This window comes from Excalfactoria chinensis, chromosome 10 (genome assembly GCF_039878825.1).
Source record: "Excalfactoria chinensis isolate bCotChi1 chromosome 10, bCotChi1.hap2, whole genome shotgun sequence".
NCBI lineage: Eukaryota > Metazoa > Chordata > Aves > Galliformes > Phasianidae > Excalfactoria > Excalfactoria chinensis.
The window spans coordinates 3,721,005-3,732,623 of NC_092834.1; the positions used below are offsets into that span (position 1 = coordinate 3,721,005).

Consider the following 11,619-nt stretch of genomic DNA (forward strand, 5'->3'; position numbering starts at 1 on the left):
ATCCTCTTTGACGACTCTTCAGTTTCTACTGACAATTCTTACGCCTGTTCTTTCGTTTTCCCCAAACCAGGGTTGAAGAAAGTGTGTGCTCATGTTCCCCAGAAGCTGAGGTCTCACTGTTCACGACGTACCACTGAGTCCTGGCTGGGAGATGCCTCTGACAGGTCAGTTGGTTTGTAAGAACATTCTGTTTCTACATATGCATTTATTCAGAAAGCCTCTGTGTGTAAATATGCATCTCCCACAGCTGGGTGCTGAGATACAGGTACAGTCACCTTCTGTTATCTGTGGAAGTCAGTGTCAAGGATCTCTGTGCCCACTACGTAGCTTTTTGGGTGAATTATGCTGTTCCAAGGCACTGGGAACTAATAGCTTTTCACAGCCAAATATATTTGGCAGCAGGTTTAGCCTACACATCTGCACTGCTTGCACATGTTGTGTGACCCCACCTGATACCGGGCATCGGGGGCGGCTGGCTGCTTTTGGTGTTCAGATGAAACCCTCTTAGGGCACTGTTTGCTGCTTCAGCTTTGTCTTCCTCCCGACACTGACAGCATCTCCTTTCTATTCCTCCCCTACATCCCTGCTCTCCTATTTCCATCCCGCAGGCCCCACAGTGGATGATAGTTCATTGGTTTTAACTCTGTACTCCTATCAACTAAGATTGCCAGTGTCCTTATGCTGCTCTGTGTGTGTGCACAGACTGCCAGCTGAATCTTGTGCTACACGTGAAGTGCCAGTGAGCAGTTTTGCTAGATGGGAGAGTAGGGGAATGGCGTCCATTAGAGGTCAGGGACACTGAAGATGGTGGAAACATATGGGTGATGCTCTTTATTAGGCTGTCATAGCAATAGCTGCTGAGTGGTATTTACATGCAAATCTACCTTACTTGACACTTACTTACATATCCAACCCTTAATCCGACTGCAGTTGTTATTGAAAGCACAACTAACAAGAAGACAACTGCCATCAAGCGACACAGCAAGTCACGTGTGTTAGTATAACATCATTTTGATCTGCTTGCCTCAGTTTATTTGGGGAAATCTAGTTGTAGGTGTCCATCAAGCACTACCACCCGCTCCTTCTTTCACCTTGCATTTCACGTTCTCACCCTCCAGGCAGCCAGATGGTTGAATGTAAGCCCAAACTAAGAGGGATTTCCTCCTTTCTTTTGGAGGGATGGGTGCTCAGAGGTTTATCAGTAATACAGTTGTACTTAATCAGATCGAATCTGCCTGTGTTATAAGAAGCCCTGGAGTAAGCAGCTACTCTAGTCAAGTCCCATTTGAGTTACCATTTTGCATTCCATGTAAAACCACTTTTTCATTTCTTAATATTTGAAACGACTTGTCTTAAAATGCCAATAATGAAATGATAACGTAGAGTGATTTTGTGTTATATCATTTCATATTAATCGTGTTTAATAATGATGATCACAGTGTAATTTGGAGCACAGACCTGCACCCTGTCTATGCTACATCTGTATAAAAATTGGACTGTTAGAAGCAAATGAGCAGGCCCACGAGAAGCCTGTTTAGTTCTTCAGAGAATCTACTTTACATGCTGGCCTGCACTGTCCGTATTGATGTTAAGATATTATATAATCAGCTTTAGAAAAATGCTGCAGTCTGAAAGCCTCTCTTTATGTCCCTGTGCTCATCACCTACCCCAAGGAGGACTCTGGAAAGCAGCAGAATTTGACTGGAAAGCAGGCGTTCCTGCTGTGGCTGTTTTGGCCTGGAAGGTAAGGAGAGCAATTGATCGTCTTCAAGTCAACTTTGCGAACTCTGTTCTCCACACACGCTTAAAGTGAGATCTGTAGTACAGGTTTAACAAAAGGAGTCAGGTGTTCAGATGGGGCAGTGAAATAACAGAACGTGCTATTTTAAGAGCCTGGAATAGGGCCCAGTTCAGGAGTTGATGAAGTGATCTCTTTTGCTCGGTATGGGAATTGTGTTCCAGTTCAAACATCAGAGCTGCAAACACAAACCTGCAGTACCTCCTCTACCCTTGTAGGGAACAGGGCATCATTTATCACCTGTTTAAACACATATTTTTAAGGACAATTTAAAGACAACAGTTTTTCATTGTACAGATATTGAAACCAACAGGAACAGCGTTATGTGAGTTTTATACTTTTATTAACAAAAAAAGGAACCCATGGGGCTCATATTAGTACAAAATACAATCACGTTCCTGGATGTTAAACAGCTTTTTTTTTGTTTTTTTCTTAATTTTTATTTTTTACTTTTGTCTCTCTTCAACTGTTTCACAGTTAAGTTATCAAAACAACCCCCTGCTTATTGAACTTATTGTGCAAACATTGTTTAAGGACCAATTTCTGCACTAAGCCAAGTGTCCGAGAGCAGAACTTGATCTTGTTTTCAACCTCCTTTGAAGGACCGTGTGTGCTTCCTAAGAAACACATTTTAGTAGGTTTTTTTTTTTTTGCAGCAAACAATCTAAGGCCACAGTTTATCTGCAATTAACGAAGAACAACTCGTAGAAGGAAAAAACAACAGAAACAAAGCACATCTTTACTCTTCATCTTTTGTTTGCCTGGCCATGTTGATACCCATCAAATAGCCGGATAACACATCACCTATCAGGAGTTAAAGTTAACAACAACAAAAAAAGCACATAATATTCTTGAAGATAAGACTTTGAATTGTTAACATGCAAATTAATACACAGCCACCGTATTTTTCAAGTAACCATAATGGTATCCACTTAAGGAAATTATGCTTGTTCCCTTTCCAGGTGATATGTAAAAGAAAATCCTGCACTGAGTGTACGGGCAGGCCAACACTGAAATAAAAAGGCATGAGAGCTACACGCTGAGACTTAAGACAAGAAATACTCATTTTGAGAGCATCCATTCTAAAACATGCACTCAAAGTTTGGTTAAAGCTGCATTTGCCATAGATGACGGTACTTCTGTTTGCAAATGAAAAACGTAACTGCAGTTTAGAAATGTGAATCTTCATCTTTTACAGTGATGTAAGAGTGACTTGAGGTGAAGTGCTAGAAATCAGACAATGTAAGGAAGTCGTACTAAAAGAAGACTAAAAATATATATCCGTATATGCGTGTAGAAAAACCCCTGCTTCTTGAATGAAGACAGATTTCATAGAAAACGTTCAAACTTTAAACTGCAGTTACTGATGAAATGAAAGAAACCCAATTGCTATTCGTGTAGTGATCAGAGAGTACAATGTTTTAACCGCATGAAGCACCGGGTTTTATCCCAAAACCCTTCTGTAAGACATATGGAGTAGTTCTAGCAGTTCAAGATTCCCTGTAGTTTAAAGACTTGACTGTAAACATGCATATTGAGAATGCTGTGTTTCTGCTTCGTTAAGTCATCTGTTCATGGTGGATTACTTATTCCAATTGATGCTTGGCAGGAAGCAAACATTCTACTTTAAACGAAGGCAGCAAAGGGCCAAGTAATAAGATGTGCCTTCATTCTTAGCAGCAAAAACTTACTGTTCTACATGACCTGAGGAAGAAAAACATTAAAATATTGCACAAAAACAAAATCAGACAGCAAAAACAAACAAGGAAACGCTAACAAAAAAATAGGATGGATAGCAAATGACTAGTGCAGCCCCTGACAATAGATCTCTAGACAAAAATGCAGGAGTAATGAGAAGCATTGTGCCATTACCAAAGGATTTTGTTCCTCTGGTGACTGCTTCCACTTCAATTATATGCTATATCTATTCGGGGTATATTTAAGCTTCTCTCTATGCTTTCCATCTCATTCACTAACCACAGATACTGTTCAGGGTCCCTTTCAGAACCTTGAAGTATCCTGGAGCTTAGACAGGACTCTTTTTTTGGTCTCAGATCTGACCGTAAGTACATTTGCAGAACAGAGGTAGGCTTATAAAGGCTTCCGAATAAATAAGTATTGTCCATATTGTGAAGTACACCTGCTGTTGGCAAAAGGATCTTCCCTTGCCATGCTTCCCCTTATCATGCTACCCATAGGCCTAAGATGCAGAAAAAGAACAATACAGTAGAAAAGGCTAGAATAATTCCCTTAAGAAATCCCTTGAAAGAAAGCATAGTGCATAAGCTCATATTAAAATTCAGTTTTCTTTTACATACTCTTATCTTTCATTCAGTAAATGGTTGTCTTCATAATATTGCATAATAGCTATTTTGTCATCCATGACATCTTTAGAATCAGAATAAGTTAATAACCAGTACCACTTGGCAGGCTCTCATGAAATGAAAAGATAAGCTAGAGTGAAGTTTTCGCTCCACACCGTAGTAGTGTTCCATTCTTGGATGCACACAGAAGCCCCTTGAACACTGGGGCATCTTTTGGAACAGTTTTCTTACCCCACATTCTGTTCTGCATTCTCATGTTCTACTAAGCAAGTTCCCAACATCATCCTTACTTAAATTCTTCCAGTGTGTTCCATACAAAATATACACTCTTTTCTCTTCAGAATATCTTCATACCTCCACCACTGTGTACTTTATGCAGTACATCCACTTTTTAAAGAAAGCATTCAGTATTTTCCAGTACTTCTCATGTAGCCCAAGCGGAGCTGCTTCCACAACATCTTCTGTGCAGGCTAATCCAGCGGATTCTCTTCTGTCACCGGACATCCTCATACATCCCTCTCCATTTCTTTTGCTCTTTTTGTACGCAAACTGAAGTTGTGAAAAAGAAAACCGTCTCCTTTTTAGCAGCGCAGTCAGCTGAAGCAGAGAAGACATTCAACACCGCGATCCTCATTACAAGCCCTCTTCAAAGCATTAATGAAACAGGCTGGAATTCTTCTACATCAGTTGGATGTGGATCAACCTACAGGGAGAAGGAAGTCAATAATTGCTGCCTGTAATTCTTGCATCCCAATACTTTCCCTCCCCCACGTGACAATAAATACAACTTAAAGATTCAGCAGAGACTTTTCATAAAAGCTGGGATATTTTTTTGAAGCCTCTTTGAAACCTGGGTGTTGTTTTTTTTTTACCTCTGAATAAAGAGGTGGAGGCTGAAACCGGAACTCTTGTATGTAAGCAAACACAGGACAACACAATTGTTCTTCACAGTCGATTGGTGGTGGATAAGCAGTAACATGTCTGGAGAACTCTTCCTCAGACACTACATCAGCGTAATTTGGTGGTGCTGAAACACAAGAGATAATACTGTGAAATTTTAAAGTATTCTCTGGCAAGACAACATATACATTACAGTATCCAAGACCAGGAAGACTGTATATATCATATAGTGTACAATGTCAGATTTCATGAAGTAAATACTGTATTGGAACCATGGCATTAGTGTGCTTCAGTGATTCAGCAGGCATGCTGCAGATGCTCTTAGAGCTACTCCAGCAAGATAATGGTGTTTTATGAAGGAACATTTAAGTGCCTTAGTTCTAATTCTACTGCAGAAGTCGAACTCCTGCCATCGGAGGTTAGTTATTGCAAGATTTAGTTGAAGTCAGCTAAAGGTGAAGAGACTCTTGAGAGGAAAGTTGGAGTTATGGTATGCCCATCACTCCTTTTGGGTTTTCAGTTAGATTGCCATGCTTTACTTCTCATTTTCTGTGGTCTACATCCTTTATTGATTTAGTCCTTGAACTGCCGCTGCGATCTTTTTGTTGTGAACAATGTTATGTGGTATTGTAAAGAGTTTGATATATATATATATTACCTTCAGGGTGTTCTGGCAGGGTTAAGGCCAGCCAACTCATATCCATACTAAACTGGCTGGTAATGCTGGAGTTTCTGCTTGAAAAGCCAATACATGGAATAGTGCCAATCACTAGAGGCATTTCAATCATCAATTTCTTAGCACCGGGAATATGGATATACACCTATGTGACAACCCCCAAATAAAAGAAAAAGACATCATTAGATTCCATTGAATTACTGCTCCCAGAAGCTGCCATCCTGCCTCTGTTGCAGATCATTTAAAAATCAGCTTTCTTCATCCCAGATGTCTAACTAACGTGCTGGCAGCTTTCATTATGTTTCATCCATTTCCCTCCTTCTATGCCCTGTCTGCAGATAGCATTTAAAAAAATAAACCCAAAACAGGTTGATTCCAGTCCTGCCCTCCCATTTCTGAAGAGAACAACCAGAAGAGCCCATTCAGTGAGAAATGCTGCCTCCGGATACCTCTGCAAGTCTAGAACTGAGCTGCTGCTTCCCTCAGAAACATTTTCCTTATTACTCTTATCTGTCAGTTTCAGCATCTCCTCATGGTTTTCAGTCTGTCACCTGCATGTGATATTTACTGGCATTTACTGTTGCTCCCCAGTTCAAAATGTACAAACTGCTGGGTAATGAAAATTCTTCTGTCCCCAAACTAATGTAGCTTGCAGCAGTTGTTAAACAATAGTCGTATCTGTAAAGGAAATCCATACTTACAGCTAATGAATATTCTACACGAATGATACAGCAGTCAAGTATAGAGGGGGATACAGGTGGAATTTTCAGAGTTTTCCCATTCCAGGTATCCGTACTCCCAGAGGCAATATGGTTTCCTCGCACATTGGCAACCATCTGACGGAAAGTTTTTGTCTTCCCACTGGCCAGGTAGGTTTGTGTTTGGAAAATGGCAGCTTTTGGAACAATCAAGCGAGAAGAACAGTTCTCGATTTCTGCATAGATCGGAATGGCTTCCCCTTAAAACCAGAAAGAGTTCAATGAATAATTCGTGTTTACCAGCTTTCTTTTAGAAATATCAAAGCTGTTTTGCAGCATGTACATCACCAACCTTAAAGATGAGAACAACACTTGCTACTTTCCTCAAGCTAGTTTCTTTACGGAGTTGGCATCCAAGCCGAATTAAAGCCACTTACTGCATTTTATGCATAAACAGTGATTCATTTTAAAACATTAAGCAAAATATCAACAAATGCTAAAAGCTTTATTTGCAATTTATGTACCAGTCTTCCTTCTATGAAGTACTAATTGCATTCCAGAACGTTCCATTTCCTCCATGTCTCTAACTTTATCAAGATCTAAAGAAGCTGCTAACGCTCTTTTGTACAGAAGAGTAAACCTACACAAATGGGACATGGAAGAACTCCATATCCCCCATGATGTATTTTATTGCCAGTAAAAGCATGCTCTTTATTTGTGGCTTTTCCATTAAGTTTACTGACAGGGCTTCCTTTCTAATGTTGCCTTTACAGGGATGAAAAAAATCATCTTAGGTGTTTACTACTCGTGTCCTGAAGGGTGAAGACAGTTCCTCTTACCATTACAGTATCCCTTCCTCTCAATTTTGGCACTCAGAGACACTGGCCCAGAGGTGAAAAACCAACAGCCAACCATCTTCTCCTGACTTCTCAGAACAGGTGTCTATAAAACAAAGGGTTTTTTTTCCATTTTATTGCATGAAGTTATCAATCAAGTTCAGTGTAACGCATGAGAATCATTGAAATTAATTCTAAAATCCCCTTGGATTTGAATCTTTGTGCTACTGAATGCAACTGGTGTTTTGCCCACCATGTGAAATGTGTCTTGGCTGTCTGAAGATAGGACTGTTTGAAAGCTTGAGTCTGCATTTCAGAGGCACCAAATGCAGAAGATGGAGACTGAGTGTATTTGAATTGAGGATCTCAAAAAGATTGATTCGACAAGTTTTGGAGGTGTTCCTTTTTAAAAGTCTAAGGAAGCGCTGCTGTAGTTATGCCCTTACGTAACCCTGCTGCAGAAAAATGCAGAATTAATTCCATCTGCAAGCAGTAGTTCAACAGGTAAACTATTTTTATCTGTGTATATCTAACAAAGAAGGTCATATATATACACACTGAGCTAAGGGGATACATCTTTGTAATGTGTAATCCACACAAACCCCCAATATTTAACATTGTGACAAAAAAAAACCCCAACATCCAATTTTTCCAATTGTTCCAAAACTTCCAGGTATTTTGGTTGATTTCTTGTAATCCACTATGAGCAATGGCTGCTCTATGACTCATTGCCCTTCCTGTGCAGTAGCCTATGGTCAGCCCCGTTCTATCCTTGCAGTAACCAGACATGCTGTCTGCACACTCCTGAAATACACTGATGAACAAAAGGACTATACTCTGCTTACAGATGTCACTGCCAAAACAATTCTATAAGTTCTAGCTCTGGAGAGATTAAAATGTAAGCACATAAAAAGAAGGAAGAAAAAAAAGAAGTGCTAAAACCATCTCTTAGCTACGTTCATCATGGTGAAATGTTAAAATTATCCCAGCGTTTCAAATAAAATAGAAATTACTCATTCATATTTAAATGAATAACCATTTAGATCCCGTTGCTATCATGAAAATGCAAGGTATAATTTTATATTATTTTCATAATATGGGCTGAGATAAAAGAATCCAGCTCGTTAGCTTCTATCTTGCCTATTTTCTCATTACTTAATGTCTGATCTTTCTTATTGCTCTACAGTATTTCTGGTGACTATTAGAAGCTCCGCTTTAATGTGTCCAAATCTGTCATAAGGAAATAACTGAAAAGATCTCTGGAGCAGCTGCATGCACACACTTAATGTTAGAAAAGGACATGCAAAATGGAAGGATACGTAACATAATGGACAGACCATAAATGACAGGCTGGGCATGATTAATACTCTTCTCTAATTACTGTTCCTCAACCTACTATTATTGAAGAGTTTAGGACACTGCAGCCGTGTGAATGTATTTGCTCTGGTAAGAGTAACTACTTTACGCTTGTGCATTATTATTATTAAGCATTATTTATGCATTTGAAGCCTGCATAACTTTTTGGCAAGAGCACCTCTGCCAGCAGGGTTGTAATCAATGGTATTAAAGAAACAACCCGCAACACAAAAAACCAACAACCCTCTGTTTGCTATTCACACAGACTAAGATCATCTATTTATAGAGAAAAGCTTAGGGAGCTTATATGCTTTCAGAAGTCAGAAAGTGGCTCTCTAGAATAACATGGAAATGGTTATGGCTGGATGGAACGTGATTATTATTATTTGTTTTCATTTCCTGCAGCTGGCCTTAAGGGAGGAAGGGGCAGTGGAGGACCCTCTTACCAATAAAGCTGGTGAGTTGACATCGATATGGCTGATGACCTGAAGCTCTGTCTGTACGCTTTGATCAGGTGCTGCAGGTCTTTCCAGAACTGCTTTCACATAGTACTGAATACTGCCATACTTCCCAGTGAAAGAGGTCACCAGAGGTCTGAAACAGTCAAAGGTATTACTGTAGGTTTATAATTCAGTTCCAAACACAAACGCTTGCTGTGTATATAAACATTCACTAATGTACATCTTGTGCTTTTAGGGCCTTAGGGAAGCTGCAACAAACAGGGCATGTCTACAGCCTGGTGGTTGATTAAGACAAACATACAAAGCTGAACTATCAGCCCAGTATTAAAAAAGCATGAGTCAAATGACGTGGAGTTAATTGTCCACAACAAGCAGTGTCCAGCACAATCCCTTCAGGTTCTGTTATTTAACTTACTCTTGTGGGAGTTGAAAGCTGAAGGGAAATGCATGTCTTCCATCTAAGAGAACTAAGCCGTCCTCACCTGTAGGATAGAAATGAAGAGTGTATTTTAGTTACTTCATAAATCATAAACACCCAGATGCAAGGGACTGGTAGAAGTTTTTATTGATCCCGATGGGTTCTGGATTGGAGCCCACACTTCATTTATTCTGTAGTGTGACTTCAATGGGAAAAAAAATATCAAGGAAACACAGAGTCCTGGAGTTTCAGTTCAAGATGTTGGTCAGCCAATCCAAAACGGCTTCTGAAAAGCATACAGTAAGTTTCTTCTGCTTTTTAACAGGACAGCGATTAAGGAAGTGATTATCCCTCCGTAATTGGCACCAGTGAGATCACCTCAAGTACAGCGCTCAGTTTTGGGCCCCTCACTTCAGGAAAAATAGACTGCATCCAAAGAAGAGCAGCAAAGCTGGGTGAAGGGATTAGAAGACAAGACATGAGAGGAACGGCTGAAGAAACAGAGGATGTTCAGTCTGCAGGAGGCCGAGGGGGAACCCCAGCACACTGCCTGGAAGGAGGGCACAACAAGGTGGGTGTCGGTCTTTGTCGGTCTCTCGGGTGACAAAGCGATAGGACACGAGGAAACAGATGAAGTGGCACCTGGACAGGTTTAGGTTGGTTATCAGGAAGAATTCCTTCATGGAAAGGCGGTCAGGCACTGAGCAGGGCAGTGGTGAAGTCACCATCCCTGGAGGTATCTGTGAGCTGTGGATGCGGCACCAAAGGATGTGGGTCAGTGGTCGCCTCCAAGTGTTGGCGTTAGTCAGACAGGGTGACCTTAAGGGTCTTTTCCAACCACAATGACTCCACAGTTCTACGGCTGCAGCTGATCTGCTTTTTCAGTTAACCATTAATCTACCTTTTGCACTAAAAAGCTGCAATCTAAAGCCAATATTATGAAACTTATTGCTGTCATCTTCATACAACTACAGAGGGCCTACCATCGTAGCGCTTCCAAAGGCCTGACATGTCTTTCCTGCAGATAAGCGCTTACACAACGCACTGCCGCGTCCTGTAACTGCTCGGCTCTGCCGCGGGTGGCACACTGCGCGCTCCGAGGCTGGAGGAGCTCCATCTCCAGCAGCCTCCGCACGCCGCTGCCCTCGGCATCCCGGCAAAGCTCAGGATGCGGCCGCAGCAGCCCCGGTGTCAGGCGCGGTTCCCTCCCGGCCCTCGGGGCGCTGCCCCCCCCCTCACCTTGTGCCGCGTGCCGTAGCAGGCTCTGCCGGACGTCCAGGTATCGCACCTCAGCCTCCCGCCGCGGCCCCGCCGCCGCCTCCGCCCCGCAGCCCCCGGCCGCGCCGACGGTTCCCGCCGCCTCGCTCCAGGCGACCCGGGCCCGGCCCGCCGCCTCCAGGCGCAGCCCGCGGAGCGGCAGCGGCCCCGCCAGCTCCAGCAGCACCTGGCCCGACACCGTGTCCCCGCTGCAGTAGCCGCCGCGCCGGGCCTCGTCCTGCAGCACCACGGCCAGCGTCTTCACCTTCCCGCCGGCCCCGGGGCCCGGGCCCGGCCCGGCCGCCGCCATCGCTCCCCGGCCGCCCGGGGAAGCCAGCGGCCGCCGTCGACGGTAGCTTTAAAACCCGCCCGTCTCCGCCGGCGCCCTCGGCGGAAAGTCCCGCCCCCGGGCCGCGCCTCATTGGCCGCCGCTCGGCCGCTCGCCGCGCCATTCGTCGAGGGTGACGCTCGTTTCCCGGCGGGCGCACGGCCGGAGTGCGTCACGCTGCGTGATCGCCGCGGCGGAGCCAATCGGCTGGAGGCGGCCGCGCGTGGACAGCCGCCCGATTGGCGAGAAAACCACAGCTGCCCGGACGGGGGACCAATGGGGGCGCGCGGCCACCACGTGTACAGCTCGTGGATAAACAGGGCAGGGAGGGGGCGGGGCAAAGCCGAGAAGGGGCGGGGCGTGGGGACCCAAGGAGTGATGGGGCACGTGGCGGGTGGGTGGTGGTGGCCTCCATCGATGGAGCCGTCCTGGTCCTGGTCCTGGTCCTGGTCCTGGTCCTGGTCCTGGTCCTGGTCCTGGTCCTGGTCCTGGTCACATGGCAGTCGAGGGACTTGGTTCCTGCCTGCAGGCTGAGATGGGGGTACGGTGCTGTAGGCTCAGCCTCTC

At 43.8% G+C, this 11,619-nt stretch overlaps 1 protein-coding gene and 1 long non-coding RNA gene across 2 annotated transcripts in view; one reads left to right on the forward strand and one right to left on the reverse strand.

Moving 5' to 3' along the window:
- Positions 1–165, forward strand: part of LOC140257041 (uncharacterized) — a 70,549-nt gene extending 70,384 nt beyond the window's left edge. Inside the window, exon 3 of the long non-coding RNA XR_011904930.1 lies at positions 71–165. This is a non-coding gene — a long non-coding RNA (uncharacterized lncRNA). The remainder of the gene's footprint in view (positions 1–70) is intronic.
- A 1,994-nt stretch (positions 166–2,159) lies between these two features.
- On the reverse strand, positions 2,160–11,176 carry ARRDC4 (arrestin domain containing 4). The gene is given in 9 exon segments (XM_072345965.1): positions 2,160–4,825; positions 4,995–5,149; positions 5,681–5,843; positions 6,400–6,656; positions 7,236–7,338; positions 9,035–9,182; positions 9,465–9,531; positions 10,707–11,052; positions 11,054–11,176. Coding segments are annotated over 9 exon segments (1,419 nt in total). The 3' UTR covers positions 2,160–4,768.
- Between the last annotated feature and the right edge of the window lie 443 nt (positions 11,177–11,619).